The 18221-nt window shown below is 46.3% G+C and overlaps 2 protein-coding genes across 2 annotated transcripts in view; both read right to left on the bottom strand.

The window, feature by feature from the left end:
* Window positions 1-4014: 4014 nt before the first annotated feature.
* On the bottom strand, window positions 4015-6318 carry LOC142474879 (unconventional myosin-IXb-like). The gene is made up of 3 exons (XM_075581022.1): window positions 6119-6318; window positions 5092-5215; window positions 4015-4345 (listed from the first exon to the last, which is right to left on the bottom strand). Exons 1-3 carry the CDS (start codon window positions 6316-6318, stop codon window positions 4301-4303), a joined length of 369 nt encoding a protein of 122 aa, XP_075437137.1. The 3' UTR covers window positions 4015-4300.
* Window positions 6319-7058: 740 nt separating this feature from the next.
* Window positions 7059-18221, bottom strand: part of LOC142474877 (unconventional myosin-IXb-like) — a 115956-nt gene continuing 104793 nt past the window's right edge. Inside the window, exons 25-30 of the mRNA XM_075581021.1 lie at window positions 11341-11363; window positions 10980-11061; window positions 10449-10632; window positions 8362-8489; window positions 7357-7461; window positions 7059-7070 (exon numbers count right to left, since the gene is read on the bottom strand). Coding sequence (XP_075437136.1) covers window positions 7059-7070; window positions 7357-7461; window positions 8362-8489; window positions 10449-10632; window positions 10980-11061; window positions 11341-11363 — 534 coding nt within the window. The remainder of the gene's footprint in view (window positions 7071-7356; window positions 7462-8361; window positions 8490-10448; window positions 10633-10979; window positions 11062-11340; window positions 11364-18221) is intronic.

Genomic DNA, 18221 nt, shown 5'->3' with positions numbered 1-18221 from the left:
GAGAGTGTGTGTGGGGGGGGGGAGAGTGTGTGTGTGTGTGGGGGGGTGAGTGTGGGGGTGGGGGGGAAAGTGTGTGTGTGGGGGGGGGAGAGTGTGTGTGTGGGGGGGAGAGTGTGTGTGTGGGGGGGGAGAGTGTGTGTGTGGGGGGGGAGAGTGTGTGTGTGGGAGGGGGAGAGTGTGTGGGGGGGGAGAGTGTGTGTATGGGGGGGAAAGAGTGAGTGTGTGTGTAGGGGGGAGGGAGAGTGTGTTTGTGGGGGGGAAGTGAGAGTGTGTGGGGAGAGGGAGAGTGTGTGTGGGGGGGAGAGTGTGTGTGTGTGGGGGGGAATGTGTGTGGGGGGGAGAGTGTGTGTGTGGGGGGAGTGTGTGGTGGGGGGAGTGTGTGTGTGGGGGGAGAGTGTGTGGGGGGGAGAGAGAGTGGAGGAGGGGGGGGAGTGTGTGTGGGGAGGGGGGAGAGTGTGTGTGTGGGGGGGAGGGAAAGTGAGTGTGTGTGTGGGGGGAGGAGAGTATGTGTGTGGGGGGGAGAGTGTGGTGCGGGGGAGGGGAGTGTGTGTGGGGGGGGGGGAGTGTGTGTGTGTGGGGGGGGAGTGTGTGTGTGTGGGCGGGGGAGTGTGTGTGTGTGGGGGGGAGAGTGTGTGTGTGGGGGGGGAGAGTGTGTGGGGGGCGGGGACAGTGTGTGTGTGTGGGGGGGGGGGAGAGTGTGTTTGTTGGGGGGAGTGTGTGTATCTGTGGCTGTGTGTATCAGTGGCTGTGTGTGTCTGTGCAGGCCAGCAGTGACTGTGTGGGTGTCTGTGTGTGGTCAGTGTTTTTGTTGGTCTGTCTGTGTTGGTGTCTGTAGGTCTGTGTGAGTGTCTGTAGGTCAGTGGCTGTGTGCGTCTGTCCAGGTCAGAGAGAGAATGGGAGAGGGGGGGAGAGAATGGAGGGGGGGGGGGAGGGAGATGGGTGGGGAGAGAGAGAATAGAGGGGATTGAGCGAATGGGGGTGGGGAGGGAAGGGAGAGAGAATAGGGGGAGACAATCGGAGAGAAAATGGGGGGGAAGTAGAGAGAGAATGAGGGACAGGGCCACCAACAGGCCCAGTGAGTCAGTCAACCACCCACGTGCCAGTCAGTCAACCACCCTCTCTCTCTCCCCCACCCTCTCTCTCTCCCCCCTCTCTCTCTCTCCCCACCCTCTCTCTCTCCCCCATCCTCTCTCTCTCCCCCACCCTTTCTCTCTCCTCCCACCCTCTCTCTCTCTCCCACCCTCTCTCTTTCTCCCACCCTCTCTCTCTCTCCCACCCTCTCTCTCTCTCCCATCCTCTCTCCTCCACCCTCTCTCCCACCCTCTCTCTCCCGCCCTCTCTCTCTCTCCCACCCCTCTCTCTCTCCATCCTCTCTCTCTCCTCTCCCACCTTCTCTCTCTCTCCCACCCTCTCTCTCTCTCCCCCACGCTTTCTCTCTCTCTCCCACCCTCTCTCTCTCAAATCCTCTCTCTCTCTCCCACCCTCTCTCTCTGTCCCCACCCTCTCTCTCTCTCACACCCTCTCTCTCTCTCCCACCCTCTCTCTCTCTCCATCCTATCTCTCTCCTCCACCCTCTCCCACCCTCTCTCTCTCTCTCTCCCACCCTATCTCTCTCTCTCTCCCACCCTCTCTCTTTCTCTCTCCCACCCTCTCTCTCTCTCTCTCCCACCATCTCTCTCTCCCACCCCTCTCTCTCTCCCACCCTCTCTCTCTCTCTCTCCAACCCTCTCTCTATCTCCCACCCTCTCTCTCTCTCTCCCACCCTCTCTCTCTCCCACCCTCTCTCTCACCGTCCCTTTCTCCCACCCTCTCTCTCTCTCTGTCACCCTCTCACTCACTCTCTGTCTGTCACCCTCACCCACTCTCTCTGTTTTATCTTAACTGCACTATACCTACACCGAAATAACCTATTCTGCTTTCTTCAGATCTGACTCAAGTTTCCCACGGGGGACATCGGAAGACAGGTAGGAACACCCTCCCTCCCGTATAGTACCTTGAGGAACTGCGGATCAGGTAAGATCCCAGGCGGGATTGCTGATTTGGAAATTGTTAAGAGGGGGCATCCTGACACTGGTTAATGGGTTCTGGCTTTTTTTTTTTGGTTTGGTTAGTGAGGTCAACACACACACACACACAGTACTTTTCAAAATAAACCTACGGTTCTATGAAAATTTAAGTTTTTGTGTTGAGCAGGGGTGAAGCAAAACGTATTTATTTATTTTATTTCTTACAGGACAATGACATGGGTCATGCTATAAATGTACTGCACCGACACACTTTATTCGAGCAAATACCCAGTATGTACCCTGGCAGATACCTGGAATGCGCCGCTCCTCACCTCTGACAAGCCCCGTTGCGTTTGCCTTCCCAGCCTGGGTTCATGCCTGGCTGACGGGCGGCTGATCTGTTAAATGATAATGATTAGGATTTAATAGGCTGCAATGCTTCGCGTGTCTACCAGATGGCATAAATTCATGAATTGTAATGCAGTATATATATATATACTGTGCAGTATTGCAGCCAGCGGGAATAAAATGCTTCAAACCCTGCATGGAAAATAACCCAATGCACTCGGGCAGAAAACAGTCACAAACCCTCAATACACCCGGGTATACCCGAATTCGTGGGACTAGCCGAGCTCGAATAAAGTGTGTCGCCAGTGTACTCCGTTCAACACAAGCTCAGGAGAGATTGACATTGATTTTATATATGTATAATACACAGTGGTCAACAAACCCGATCGCCACGGGCGACAAGATTTTGTCCGGTGGCGGACCTCATGGTCGCCATGGATGATATACAATCCGCATTTGAACAAGGCTAGATTCACTGATAGAAAATATTTAGTTTGTTATAAAACTCACAATAAAGACATCAAACAGGGTTTTCAGAAACCTTTATTCATTACACAATTTAATAAACAAGCTAACCAAATCCGTACCATCATAAAAAAACATTGGGACATATTAAAACTAGATGCAGATCTTAGACGTATTCTGCAAGAAGGACCAAGAATAGTCTTCAAAAAGCTAAAACGATTGTATCATCGATTTCCCCAAGTGTATTTCAGTCCATTAGTGAGTAGTCATATCCGTGGCAGCCCCAATGGGTTTTTCTGTTGCGGCCATTGTAATTTCTGTCAGTATGCCAGAACCTTTAAAAAAAGTAAAAAGCGCACAGTCAAAAAACTGTTATAAAATTCAAACTTTTATTAATTGTCATACAAGTTTTGTCGTTTACACACTTTGGTGTGGTTGCGGCAAACGTTACGTGGGTCGTACAATCAGACCCTTGAAAACTAGGATATCTGAACATGTTCGGTTAATCACAAGACATGATCTGTCTCATCCAGTATCCAGACATTTCTCAAGCTGTTTGCAAGGCGGTATAATTAATGTTAATTTCTCTGGTTTGGAACATGTGTCTCCACATTACCAGGGGAGGAGACAGACTTAATTTCCTCAATCGAAGAGAAATGTATTGGATTTTCACCTTAGATCCAGTCCATCCAAGGGGTATGAACATTGAATGGGAAATTAAAATATTTTCTGATATATTGATACTTCATTCTCCTCCCTTGGTGTGCATTGATACGTGCCCAATTCATTGATTTATTTATGGATTCATTCCTTAAATAAGTTGTTCTGGTTGGCTGGCGCACACGCGCAGAAAGGGGTCTGCGCACGCTGCGGGCACCGCCGTGTACCGCGTCAGGGGGCGGAGCCTAGCCGTGATTCTAACACACACACAGAGAGAGGGAGACACACACAGAGACACACACAGAGAGAGAGAGAGAGAGAGGCACAAAGAGACACAGAGAGAGAGAAAGAGAAACACAGAGAGAGACACAGAGAGAGAAAGAGACACACACAGAGAGAGACAGAGAGAGAGACACACACACACAGAGAGAGAGACACACACACGCAAGAGAGACACAGAGAGAGAGGGAGACACAAAGAGACACATAGAGAGAGAAAGAGAAACACAGAGAGAGAGACACAGAGAGAGAAAGAGACACACACAGAGAGAGACAGAGAGAGAGACACACACACACACAGAGCGAGAGACACAGAGAGACAGAAAGAAAGAGACAGAGAGAGAGAGACACAAACACACACACACACACAGAGAGACACACACAAAGAGAGCCTGAGAGACAGACACACAGAGAGACACAGACAGACACACAGACAGAGACAGACTGACTGACAGACACATAGACTGAGAAATAGACAGAGAGATAGACAGACATAACTCACCGAGTATTAATATAGAGAGGTGTGTGCTACCTGGGATATATTCAGAGAATATTAGAACACGGAGATCCCTTCGGGGCGCATTCCACCTAAAAAAAAAAATGAATGTAATATTGGTATTTAGTCAAATTAAACTTTGATAGCTATACTAAAATAAATATGTGACAAGTATTATTGGATTCCACTCTTATCACAGGGAAACCCAACTTGTGCTCCAAACCGCGGGAGAAGCAATTCCAGGCGTGCAAGGGAGAGGGCGGTGTGGAGCAACCAGGATCCCTTCATAAGGAGAAATAAATCCTAAATGTACAGGCCAAGGCTGTCAGAGAAAAAGAAACTGTCTTCAAGGAGCAGAATACTGATGTGGAAGTCGGGTTTTGCATACAAATATCCCAAGAATTAACTCATTAAAAAAATGTATCTATGTATAACCCCTCCCGTGCATGGAAGGGGATACAGGCGTATACAGGAGATGCTTCTATAGCCAGCATTGAACACTGAAGCAACGACTCACTACTTCACCAACTTACAATATGTTCTTTTAGACCGGGACTCAAGGAGAAACTTCCCACTTTAAAGGGCAGCTCCCTAACTGCAAGGGTGTGAGTTTCTGGGATTCCAACTCAGAGGGGGCCCCCATGTGAGTTTCCGCCATCCCATCTTGGAGGGGGTCCCTGAGTGTGTGTGGGACCCCACATCTAGAGGGACACCACCCCTAACCCCCCCCCCCCCTCCTCCCCCGTGTGAGTGTCTGGAATCTCATCCACAGAAGGGGCTGCGTGACTGCCTCCCTCCACAGAAACATTACATTGCAGGGCTTTTTTGGGGTACTCACCGTGTTGTGTTTGAGCAGGGACAGGCTGCACAGCGCTTGTGTCTCTGCTGCTTTCATCATGCCAATCTCCTTAATTTTGAGTATGTACTGCCTCATCTGCTCCTTAATCAGCATCTCCACACACCTACAGGGGAAGCACAAGGACAATCGGGTTACAGCGCCTTCACTTAACCCCTTGCTTTATAACAAGTCCCTGACCCCTCTGGCAAGGAAGGGGTGAATAGAGGTGGCATCCCTAACCCCGTCTGAGATGGGCAAACCGTAGTCTTCAAAATATCCACCCCCGTTTTATTTCATTATTTCCCCCAAGTTCCCTTTAAAAACCCCACAAATGTATTCCCAATGAATTCTTCGGCAGGAAACCATTAGTTTGCGACTTGGTCAATTAGCTGGAAAACAAAAACATTTCTTATGGAACATGAGAACACGGGAGATTACAGCTCTGAAGTGCGACAGCAGGGCCCACGGGGATAGGACAGAATCACTGTGCAGATCATACGAGAAAGTCGTCTTATCCGGTACTACACACCGCAGCGTCAGACACAGGAGCTTGTCTTCTGAGCTTACTATCTCAGTTTTTGGGTGGTCACATGGTGCCGGCACTGCACACCCACTTCAAAGGCAGTGAATTAACCACTAGACTCCCCTTCCCTTAATCCGTTTACAACGGGTGCAGCCTCCGACCAAGGCCCCTATCCGGGCTGAATTGCTCGAGAAGATTTTACCTCTTTTAAGGCAGAAACCCCCCCCCCAAATAAAACCTACACGAGTTTAGCGCATAACAGTATTTTGCTCCCTTGATTGTCTCAATCTGCAGCAGCGCAGATCACGACGGTAACTTTGAGACTGCGCTGGGCCTGGGAGGGAGCGACATTCTGACTTCCCGGTCCTTCAATATTTCAACAGCTCATATCGAAGCAAATAAATAACATGCCCTGAATGGGCGGAAGGAAAGGGACAGGCGGGGCGCCTGAATTAGGCTGTGATTTTACCAAAAAACGCCGGCATACAGTAATCGAAACCTTACGTGATGGTTTTGGAAACCTCCTTCAGGGTGGTCTGTAGGTCATAGTTGGCTGGACAGCGCAGGAGGCAGGGCGCGAAGATGATGGCCAAGGAATTTGAGGACATGCGGTTCGCATCTTCCATCACAGCCACTCCTGCAAAATAGGGTGGCGTTAGAGAATGCCCCACAATGCATTGCCCTGCTGGGCTCTCAGCAGGCATGGGGCTATCTGAGCCCGTGTTTCCAGGGCTGCTTAGCAGACGGAGCCTTCCAGTGGTGACCCTCACTGCCCAGTTATTAGAGCACTGTAACATGCACCTCTTCATCTCTGCACTTCCCTATAATGCAATGGGGCTCAGCTCCCATCCTCAAGCTCCCCCAACAAGTCCGGTTTTCAGGATATCCCTGCTTCAGCACAGGTGGCTCAATCAGTCCCTGCTTCAGCACAGGTGGCTCTATCAGAGGCTTCGACTGAGCCACCTGTGCTCAAGCTGGGATATCCTGAAAACCTGACCTGTTGGGGGGGGGGAGGGGGCTTCGGGACTGGAGTTGAGCACCCTTGCTATAATGGATCTGTACATTCTTCCTAACTAATGTGATTCCTGAGCGGCCAGCACTGCTTACAGATATGAGGAAAATGCCCTGTGGTTACACAGCCACACCTCACTATATGCAGGAAGACACAGGAAGGAATCCCTGTGCAAAGCAATACATTCTCTCCATCTGTGGTCTGTGGGGGGGGACAATACATAGTTTGCTATTGCTTAGCAAGTCCTCTTGGGGTTAAAGGGTTAAAGGCAAAGTGTGTGTGTGTGTGTGTGTGTGTGTGTGTATATGTATATATATATATATATATATATATATATATATATATATATATATATAATGCCATATAAATAATACATATATACAGTATTGGGAATAAATAACACACACAATCCCCGATTCTCTGATGCAGGCCTCATCCGTACGTCTATAAGAGAGGAAACAGCCATTTAAAAAGTGTACGAAAGTCTACAGACTGATTATCTCCGGGGAGATGCACACAGAATTTAGGTTGATTAAATCTTAGATTTAAAATTATATTATGTGTATTAAAACAATACACTGACAAGTGAGGGACTCATTTGAACACAGAGTTGGGGCCCGCTCCTGTATGCCCAGGAACACTCCTAGCAGCACACTGACATTGAGCACTACAGGTCTGCATCCTCCCCTGCAATCACACAAAGGGGTTTGCAACCTCTCCTGCATCTTACTTGACAAGGTGGAAGATCAGCTCTCCAGAGTGTTGTAATGGGCCTGGGGAAGCTGTCCCAGAACTTTGTAGATGGCACACAGCTGTTCCTGCTTCCCAGGGAGCTCTAAAGGGAGAAGGCAAAGCAATAGATGGGTAACGGAGACATGGGAGAGGTTTACTAAACACCTTCAGTGCTAGAGAGGCCGGACACCTTGTTCTGCAGTGCATGGCAGACCCCTCAGGCGCTACAAGGGTTAGTGGAGATAAAGAAGTAAATGTCTGTTCGTCTAGTGTGGCACAGATCCTGGAGTCTGACTCTCCTACTGCAGGGCATCACAGACCAAAGGGGACTATGGACCATGACGCCTGTCATTCCCACTGCAGGTGACAGTGGCACAGACAGATGGCACCCATGTCCCACTGAGCCTGACCCAGAGTCCGTACCCCTGGTAAAAAGAGGCAGACATAATAGTCCTATGGCCCATGGAGTGTGTCACACCAACCACTGGGTGACAGTGACAAACAGGAGAGACCTATGGCCCATGTGGTCTGTCCCTCAACTTGAAGCTGACAGACGTACAGACATAACTTATGGCCACTGAGTCTGTCGCTTCACCAGCAGAGTGACAAAGACTGAAAGGATTTCTGTTCACCAAGTCTAACCCAGAGATAAGAGGCCTATGGCCCATGCAATATCTCCCTTTCACAGTGACACAAACAAAAGGGACTTTTAGCCGGTGGAGTCTGTCCCTCCAACATTAAAATGAAACAGACCGAGTAGATGTTCCACTGAGTGTGACCCAAAAATAAGGCGCATACGGCATCGCTCCCTTTCACCTCAGGGTGACAAAGTATCTCTGGCCAATGGAGTCTACGCCTCCCACCATAGGATAAAGCACAAAGGTACTGTAGATCTCTCCTGCCCATCCAGGATTTCGTGTTCTGCAGTGGAGATCCTCTCTGCAATTTGTCACTAAGCCCCGCGACTCTTCAGAGGGAGGGTTACCTTCCTCTCTGCACTTACCACGGCTCGTAGGAACTCGTTGTACTGAGCGAAGGTCATGAGTGGCTCCGGGAGCTCACGCAACCACTGCTTCAGGATGCCAGTGATGACGTGGATGGGGTAATTATCCAGTTTCACAGAGCTGGGGTCTGTCCAGAAGGGGAGACAGAAAACATGTGAGAAAACAAGAGGACTTGTAATGACCGATCCCCATCACCCTTTTATAGGCACTATCCGCGGAGCACAAATACAGAGAAAACATTTTAGATACATGGAAATATTGTTTTTTTTCTCCTCACAAAAATAAGTATTAGGCTGCGGCCACGCTGCCTGCGCTGCACGCACCTGCGAATTCTCCGGTCTACAGAGAGCTGCAAGGGGAAAGACGGGGGGGGGGGGCATTACTGGGGCGCGGCCATGACATCACCTGGCAGGTTCGCCCTCATTGGCTAAACCCGCGGTGGGCGTGGCCTAGCGCTCTGTCGCTAGTTCCTATCTCAATTTTCATGTGTACCTCAAAAACTCGCAGCGGGCCCGGCCCCATTGTGGGGCGGCTCTTGTCCCTGCAGCGTCCGCCACAGCGGGTCGCTGCAGTAGCCAGCGGGGACCTGGCCTTATGAAAACATTTTGGTAAGCTGAAGTGTGTCGTTGTGTAGTCTGCCAGGAAAAAAGTTAAGAGTAATTAAATGTGTTAAAGACGATTACAGGCAGTCCTCGTTTTACAGCGCTTCGCTTTACAACGAATGGCTTATCCAGCGCTATGCAATGCATACCTATGTTCATTTTTACAACGCCAAAACGGCTTATCCAGCGCTCTTACGATGCTTTGCAACGTTGTTTATGTGTATGTGTGTATGTATAAATATATATATATATACACATAAACAACGTTGCAAGCGTCGTAAGAGCATATATATAATATTATATTATATTACATAATATATTATTTATTATGTTATATTATATATATATATATATATATATATATATATATATATATATATAATACAGTATATACACTATATAATGTATGTGTGTGCTGCATATCTATTGCCTGTGTAAAATATTTGGTGTATTTTAGTGTTAAAAATGCCTTCAGGAACGGAACCTTTCATTTAAACAGTGTTCCTGTGGGAAAACGTGTTTCGCTTTACAACGTTTCGCTATCCAACGCCATTTTGAGTAACGCATTGTGTCGGATAACCGAGGACTGCCTGTATATTATTCCACTGTTTAAAGGGTCAGTCCCTCCTAGGACCAAAATGTACTACTGACCGTGAGATGTTTAAGGGGTCACACCTGGGTGACTTATGCCTTTTAAAAAACAAAAATATATAACACCTATAAGTATTTATTATTCATTATTTCAAGTTCCTTTGTAAACACGATGAGCTGAGATTTGGGAGTGGGGGGGGCGATTTCCTCTGGCTTCCCTTTTGTCTGATTTCACCATGTGCTGAACAGGAGTTTGCACAGGCAAAGCCCCCTCCTCCCTTATCTTTATTGGCTCTCACAGGGTGGCCAGAGGTTGAGTAAACACTGCTGAGAAGCATCCTCCCTCCTTTAAATGCTTTATTTCCCAAATAATGACAGCAGCCAATGTTTTGCTTTGAGCCCAGTTACTGTATGTTACAGGAAAATGACATTCTTTACAAAAATGTAGTTTCATTGTGAACTGCCAGGAATTGCACATTTAAATGATAATATCTTATTTGTCCCTTAGGCCGTGATTATACCAAAATTGTCCGGCAGCGTTGCGCGGCTCAAAAACAAATTGCTGCAATCCAATTAAGGTAAACATACCTCGCACTCCGCGCTCGCTGCCTGGAACTGCAGGGCGGCAGACTGGAGAGCAGACAGGAAATTTTGTTTTGAGCAGGAGACGGCCGTGTCACGTGAGCGGTTCAGCCAATGAGGGCGAACCGCTCACAGCCACGCCTCCGCCACACCTCCCTGTCTCCTCTGCTTGTCTCCTGCCTGCAGTTCAACATGCCGCTTGGCGGCATCGACAGGATGACATCACCAGATCACGCTGCCGCCCCGTCGGAGATGGTATAATCTCAGCCTAAATGTGTGCCTCCCCCGGTTCCCTCACAATCCCAGCGCACCGTTCTCCAGGGACTGTTTGAGCTCTCGCATGCGATTGGCTGCCCCACACTTCCGGTAGATGCCCTCCGTGTGCAGGCCGTACATCTCCAGGTACTCTAAGAGCATCTCCATGACAACGGGCACCGAGGACGTCTCACTGATCAGGTCCCCCACGTGCACCCCGAAGTGATGGTTTCCCAGGTTCTGAGGGAGGGATCAGTGTTACCACGGCAACAAGGAGATGTTCCCTCTGTTACCCAAGAGGATTGAGAAGGTCGGGGCGAGAGAGAAGGCCGGGGCAAAAGAGAAGGGAGGGTGGGGGGGAGAGAAAAGGGTGGGGCGAGAGAGAAAGGGGGCGAGTGAGAAGGGAGGGTGAGACAGAAGCGGGTTGCGGTTGAGGATGGGGTGAGAGAATGGGGGGTGTAACATGTGAGCGCTGCAAGAGGGTTTGACACGTCACACAGCTCACACTCTTCCCTCCCTCCCCCCTGATGTACCTTCCTCCCTCCCTTCCCCCTGATATAACTTCCTCCCTCCCCCTCCCTATGTACCTTCCTCCCTCCCGCCAAGTCGCAGGGGCTCTGGATGGTGCTGGCTTCGCTGATCTTGGACGGGTTCCTCTGGAGTTTGTGCCTGGAAGGTGAAACAACACACATATATACACACACCCTGCTTGTATTTCCAACCCCCCCCCCCCCCTCATCCATGTATTTCAACCCCCTTGCACAGATGTGTATATATACCCCCTATTTGTATGCATACAGAGACACACACACACATTTATTTGTATGCATGTACAAATTCATATACATACTTCTGCATTTTGAAGGTGGATGTATTATAAATAAATATACATTCCTTTAGTAAGGAAAAATATATATTACTATACAGGAAACATATCGCAGACATGACCAGTCCATGCTCAGCCTCTCTCTCTGATAAGTGAATCATACAGATACAAGTACACACAGACCGATATGCCACATATCTGCAGGTCCTTACTCTGTCAGCTTCTCCTTGCTCTCTAGGCTCTCCCCTGGATTCTCCTCCTCGGGCATCACCGCTGCTTCCCCCTGCCCCACCTCGTTCTGCCTTCTCCCTCCTTTCTCCTCTTCTTCTGCCTTCTGCACTCCATCGGAGTTGTCATGTCTCCATTTATGCTCCTCTTCTCGTTCAAGGGCTTCCTGTCTGCTCTTCTCAGACACCATCTCCTTGTACCTGGTAAGACGGATATTATATTAACATTACCATCCAACCACTATTATATTGGGGATTGAAAATTACACTAAAAAGTATTTATAGAAAATACTAAATTATTGTGATCTACTTAGATTTTGCATAGGCTTTGATACGGTTCCACACAAGAGGTTAATGTACAAAATAAAGCAAATTGGACTCTAAAAATATTTGCACCTGGATTGAAAACTGGTTGAAGGATACACAACATAGAGTTGTCATAAATGGAACTTTTTCAGGTTGGGCTAAAGTCGTGAGTGGAGTACCTCAGGGATCGGTACTGGGACCCCTGCTTTTTAACTTGTTTGTTAATGACCTTGAGGTTGGCATCGAGAGCAAAGTCTCAATCTTTGCTGATGATACTAAATTGTGTAAGGTAGTAGAATCAGAGCAGGATGTACTTTCTCTCCAGAAGGACTTGGGGAGACTGGAAACTTGGGCAGGTTAATGGCAGATGAGGTTTAATACAGATAAATGTAAGGTTATGCATTTGAGAAACAAGAATAAACAGGAGACTTGCAAATTAAATGGGGATAAATTGGGGGAATCCTTGATGGAGAAGGATTTAGGAGTGCTTGTACACAGCAATAGTGCCCAAAGTCATGCAGTAACAGCAAAGGCAAACAAGATCTTATCTTACAATAAATGGGCAATGGATGGAAGGGAAGTCCATGCTCAGTCACTCTCTCTGATAAGTGAATCATACAGATACAAGTACACACAGACCGATATGCCACATATCTGCAGGTCCTTACTCTGTCAGCTTCTCCTTGCTCTCTAGGCTCTCCCCTGGATTCTCCTTCGCGGGCATCACCTCTGCTTCCCCCTGCCCCACCTCGTTCTGCCTTCTCCCTCCTTTCTCCTCTTCTTCTGCTTTCTGCACTCCATCGGAGTTGTCATGTCTCCATTTATGCTCCTCTTCTCGTTCAAGGGCTTCCTGTCTGCTCTTCTCAGACACCATCTCCTTGTACCTGGTAAGACGGATATTATATTAACATTACCATCCAACCACTATTATATTGGGGATTGAAAATTACACTAAAAAGTATTTATAGAAAATACAAAATTATTGTGATCTACTTAGATTTTGCATAGGCTTTGATACGGTTCCACACAAGAGGTTAATGTACAAAATAAAGCAAATTGGACTCTAAAAATATTTGCACCTGGATTGAAAACTGGTTGAAGGATACACAACATAGAGTTGTTGTAAATGCAACTTTTTCAGGTTGGGCTAAAGTCGTGAGTGGAGTACCTCAGGGATCGGTACTGGGACCCCTGCTTTTTAACTTGTTTGTTAATGACCTTGAGGTTGGCATCGAGAGCAAAGTCTCAATCTTTGCTGATGATACTAAATTGTGTAAGGTAGTAGAATCAGAGCAGGATGTAATTTCTCTCCAGAAGGACTTGGGGAGACTGGAAACTTGGGCAGGTAAATGGCAGATGAGGTTTAATACAGATAAATGTAAGGTTATGCATTTTTGAAACAAGAATAAACAGGAGACTTGCAAATTAAATGGGGATAAATTGGGGGAATCCTTGATGGAGAAGGATTTAGGAATGCTTGTACACAGCAATAGTGCCCAAAGTCATGCAGTAACTGCAAAGGCAAACAAGATCTTATCTTACAATAAATGGGCAATGGATGGAAGGGAAGTCCATGCTCAGTCACTCTCTCTGATAAGTGAATCATACTGATACAAGTACACACAGACCGATATGCCACATATCTGCAGGTCCTTACTCTGTCAGCTTCTCCTTGCTCTCTAGGCTCTCCCCTGGATTCTCCTCCTCGGGCATCACCGCTGCTTCCCCCTGCCCCACCTCGTTCTGCCTTCTCCCTCCTTTCTCCTCTTCTTCTGCCTTCTGCACTCCATCGGAGTTGTCATGTCTCCATTTATGCTCCTCTTCTCGTTCAAGGGCTTCCTGTCTGCTCTTCTCAGACACCATCTCCTTGTACCTGGTAAGACGGATATTATATTAACATTACCATCCAACCACTAATATATTGGGGATTGAAAATTACACTAAAAAGTATTTATAGAAAATACTAAATTATTGTGATCTACTTAGATTTTGCATAGGCTTTGATACGGTTCCACACAAGAGGTTAATGTACAAAATAAAGCAAATTGGACTCTAAAAATATTTGCACCTGGATTGAAAACTGGTTGAAGGATACACAACATAGAGTTGTCATAAATGGAACTTTTTCAGGTTGGGCTAAAGTCGTGAGTGGAGTACCTCAGGGATCGGTACTGGGACCCCTGCTTTTTAACTTGTTTGTTAATGACCTTGAGGTTGGCATCGAGAGCAAAGTCTCAATCTTTGCTGATGATACTAAATTGTGTAAGGTAGTAGAATCAGAGCAGGATGTAATTTCTCTCCAGAAGGACTTGGGGAGACTGGAAACTTGGGCAGGTAAATGGCAGATGAGGTTTAATACAGATAAATGTAAGGTTATGCATTTGAGAAACAAGAATAAACAGGAGACTTGCAAATTAAATGGGGATAAATTGGGGGAATCCTTGATGGAGAAGGATTTAGGAGTGCTTGTACACAGCAATAGTGCCCAAAGTCATGCAGTAACTGCAAAGGCAAACAAGATCTTATCTTACAATAAATGGGCAATGGATGGAAGGGAAGTCCATGCTCAGTCACTCTCTCTGATAAGTGAATCATACAGATACAAGTACACACAGACCGATATGCCACATATCTGCAGGTCCTTACTCTGTCAGCTTCTCCTTGCTCTCTAGGCTCTCCCCTGGATTCTCCTTCTCGGGCATCACCTCTGCTTCCCCCTGCCCCACCTCGTTCTGCCTTCTCCCTCCTTTCTCCTCTTCTTTTGCCTTCTGCACTCCATCGGAGTTGTCATGTCTCCATTTATGCTCCTCTTCTCGTTCAAGGGCTTCCTGTCTGCTCTTCTCAGACACCATCTCCTTGTACCTGGTAAGACGGATATTATATTAACATTACCATCCAATCACTATTATATTGGGGATTGAAAATTACACTAAAAAGTATTTATAGAAAATACAAAATTATTGTGATCTACTTAGATTTTGCATAGGCTTTGATACGGTTCCACACAAGAGGTTAATGTACAAAATAAAGCAAATTGGACTCTAAAAATATTTGCACCTGGATTGAAAACTGGTTGAAGGATACACAACATAGAGTTGTCGTAAATGGAACTTTTTCAGGTTGGGCTAAAGTCGTGAGTGGAGTACCTCAGGGATCGGTACTAGGACCCCTGCTTTTTAACTTGTTTGTTAATGACCTTGAGGTTGGCATCGAGAGCAAAGTCTTAATCTTTGCTGATGATACTAAATTGTGTAAGGTAGTAGAATCAGAGCAGGATGTAATTTCTCTCCAGAAGGACTTGGGGAGACTGGAAACTTGGGCAGGTAAATGGCAGATGAGGTTTAATACAGATAAATGTAAGGTTATGCATTTGAGAAACAAGAATAAACAGGAGACTTGCAAATTAAATGGGGATAAATTGGGGGAATCCTTGATGGAGAAGGATTTAGGAGTGCTTGTACACAGCAATAGTGCCCAAAGTCATGCAGTAACTGCAAAGGCAAACAAGATCTTATCTTACAATAAATGGGCAATGGATGGAAGGGAAGTCCATGCTCAGTCACTCTCTCTGATAAGTGAAACATACAGATACAAGTACACACAGACCGATATGCCACATATCTGCAGGTCCTTACTCTGTCAGCTTCTCCTTGCTCTCTAGGCTCTCCCCTGGATTCTCCTTCTCGGGCATCACCTCTGCTTCCCCCTGCCCCACCTCGTTCTGCCTTCTCCCTCCTTTCTCCTCTTCTTCTGCCTTCTGCACTCCATCGGAGTTGTCATGTCTCCATTTATGCTCCTCTTCTCGTTCAAGGGCTTCCTGTCTGCTCTTCTCAGACACCATCTCCTTGTACCTGGTAAGACGGATATTATATTAACATTACCATCCAACCACTAATATATTGGGGATTGAAAATTACACTAAAAAGTATTTATAGAAAATACTAAATTATTGTGATCTACTTAGATTTTGCATAGGCTTTGATACGGTTCCACACAAGAGGTTAATGTACAAAATAAAGCAAATTGGACTCTAAAAATATTTGCACCTGGATTGAAAACTGGTTGAAGGATACACAACATAGAGTTGTCATAAATGGAACTTTTTCAGGTTGGGCTAAAGTCGTGAGTGGAGTACCTCAGGGATCGGTACTGGGACCCCTGTTTTTTAACTTGTTTGTTAATGACCTTGAGGTTGGCATCGAGAGCAAAGTCTCAATCTTTGCTGATGATACTAAATTGTGTAAGGTAGTAGAATCAGAGCAGGATGTACTTTCTCTCCAGAAGGACTTGGGGAGACTGGAAACTTGGGCAGGTTAATGGCAGATGAGGTTTAATACAGATAAATGTAAGGTTATGCATTTGAGAAACAAGAATAAACAGGAGACTTGCAAATTAAATGGGGATAAATTGGGGGAATCCTTGATGGAGAAGGATTTAGGAGTGCTTGTACACAGCAATAGTGCCCAAAGTCATGCAGTAACAGCAAAGGCAAACAAGATCTTATCTTACAATAAATGGGCAATGGATGGAAGGGAAGTCCATGCTCAGTCACTCTTTCTGATAAGTGAATCATACAGATACAAGTACACACAGACCGATATGCCACATATCTGCAGGTCCTTACTCTGTCAGCTTCTCCTTGCTCTCTAGGCTCTCCCCTGGATTCTCCTTCGCGGGCATCACCTCTGCTTCCCCCTGCCCCACCTCGTTCTGCCTTCTCCCTCCTTTCTCCTCTTCTTCTGCTTTCTGCACTCCATCGGAGTTGTCATGTCTCCATTTATGCTCCTCTTCTCGTTCAAGGGCTTCCTGTCTGCTCTTCTCAGACACCATCTCCTTGTACCTGGTAAGACGGATATTATATTAACATTACCATCCAACCACTATTATATTGGGGATTGAAAATTACACTAAAAAGTATTTATAGAAAATACTAAATTATTGTGATCTACTTAGATTTTGCATAGGCTTTGATACGGTTCCACACAAGAGGTTAATGTACAAAATAAAGCAAATTGGACTCTAAAAATATTTGCACCTGGATTGAAAACTGGTTGAAGGATACACAACATAGAGTTGTTGTAAATGCAACTTTTTCAGGTTGGGCTAAAGTCGTGAGTGGAGTACCTCAGGGATCGGTACTGGGACCCCTGCTTTTTAACTTGTTTGTTAATGACCTTGAGGTTGGCATCGAGAGCAAAGTCTCAATCTTTGCTGATGATACTAAATTGTGTAAGGTAGTAGAATCAGAGCAGGATGTAATTTCTCTCCAGAAGGACTTGGGGAGACTGGAAACTTGGGCAGGTAAATGGCAGATGAGGTTTAATACAGATAAATGTAAGGTTATGCATTTTTGAAACAAGAATAAACAGGAGACTTGCAAATTAAATGGGGATAAATTGGGGGAATCCTTGATGGAGAAGGATTTAGGAATGCTTGTACACAGCAATAGTGCCCAAAGTCATGCAGTAACTGCAAAGGCAAACAAGATCTTATCTTACAATAAATGGGCAATGGATGGAAGGGAAGTCCATGCTCAGTCACTCTCTCTGATAAGTGAATCATACTGATACAAGTACACACAGACCGATATGCCACATATCTGCAGGTCCTTACTCTGTCAGCTTCTCCTTGCTCTCTAGGCTCTCCCCTGGATTCTCCTCCTCGGGCATCACCGCTGCTTCCCCCTGCCCCACCTCGTTCTGCCTTCTCCCTCCTTTCTCCTCTTCTTCTGCCTTCTGCACTCCATCGGAGTTGTCATGTCTCCATTTATGCTCCTCTTCTCGTTCAAGGGCTTCCTGTCTGCTCTTCTCAGACACCATCTCCTTGTACCTGGTAAGACGGATATTATATTAACATTACCATCCAATCACTATTATATTGGGGATTGAAAATTACACTAAAAAGTATTTATAGAAAATACAAAATTATTGTGATCTACTTAGATTTTGCATAGGCTTTGATACGGTTCCACACAAGAGGTTAATGTACAAAATAAAGCAAATTGGACTCTAAAAATATTTGCACCTGGATTGAAAACTGGTTGAAGGATACACAACATAGAGTTGTCGTAAATGGAACTTTTTCAGGTTGGGCTAAAGTCGTGAGTGGAGTACCTCAGGGATCGGTACTAGGACCCCTGCTTTTTAACTTGTTTGTTAATGACCTTGAGGTTGGCATCGAGAGCAAAGTCTTAATCTTTGCTGATGATACTAAATTGTGTAAGGTAGTAGAATCAGAGCAGGATGTAATTTCTCTCCAGAAGGACTTGGGGAGACTGGAAACTTGGGCAGGTAAATGGCAGATGAGGTTTAATACAGATAAATGTAAGGTTATGCATTTGAGAAACAAGAATAAACAGGAGACTTGCAAATTAAATGGGGATAAATTGGGGGAATCCTTGATGGAGAAGGATTTAGGAGTGCTTGTACACAGCAATAGTGCCCAAAGTCATGCAGTAACAGCAAAGGCAA

The sequence above is a fragment of the Ascaphus truei genome, unplaced genomic scaffold (genome assembly GCF_040206685.1).
Source record: "Ascaphus truei isolate aAscTru1 unplaced genomic scaffold, aAscTru1.hap1 HAP1_SCAFFOLD_1000, whole genome shotgun sequence".
NCBI classification, from domain to species: domain Eukaryota; kingdom Metazoa; phylum Chordata; class Amphibia; order Anura; family Ascaphidae; genus Ascaphus; species Ascaphus truei.
This window is presented reverse-complemented; position numbering and strand designations above follow the sequence as displayed.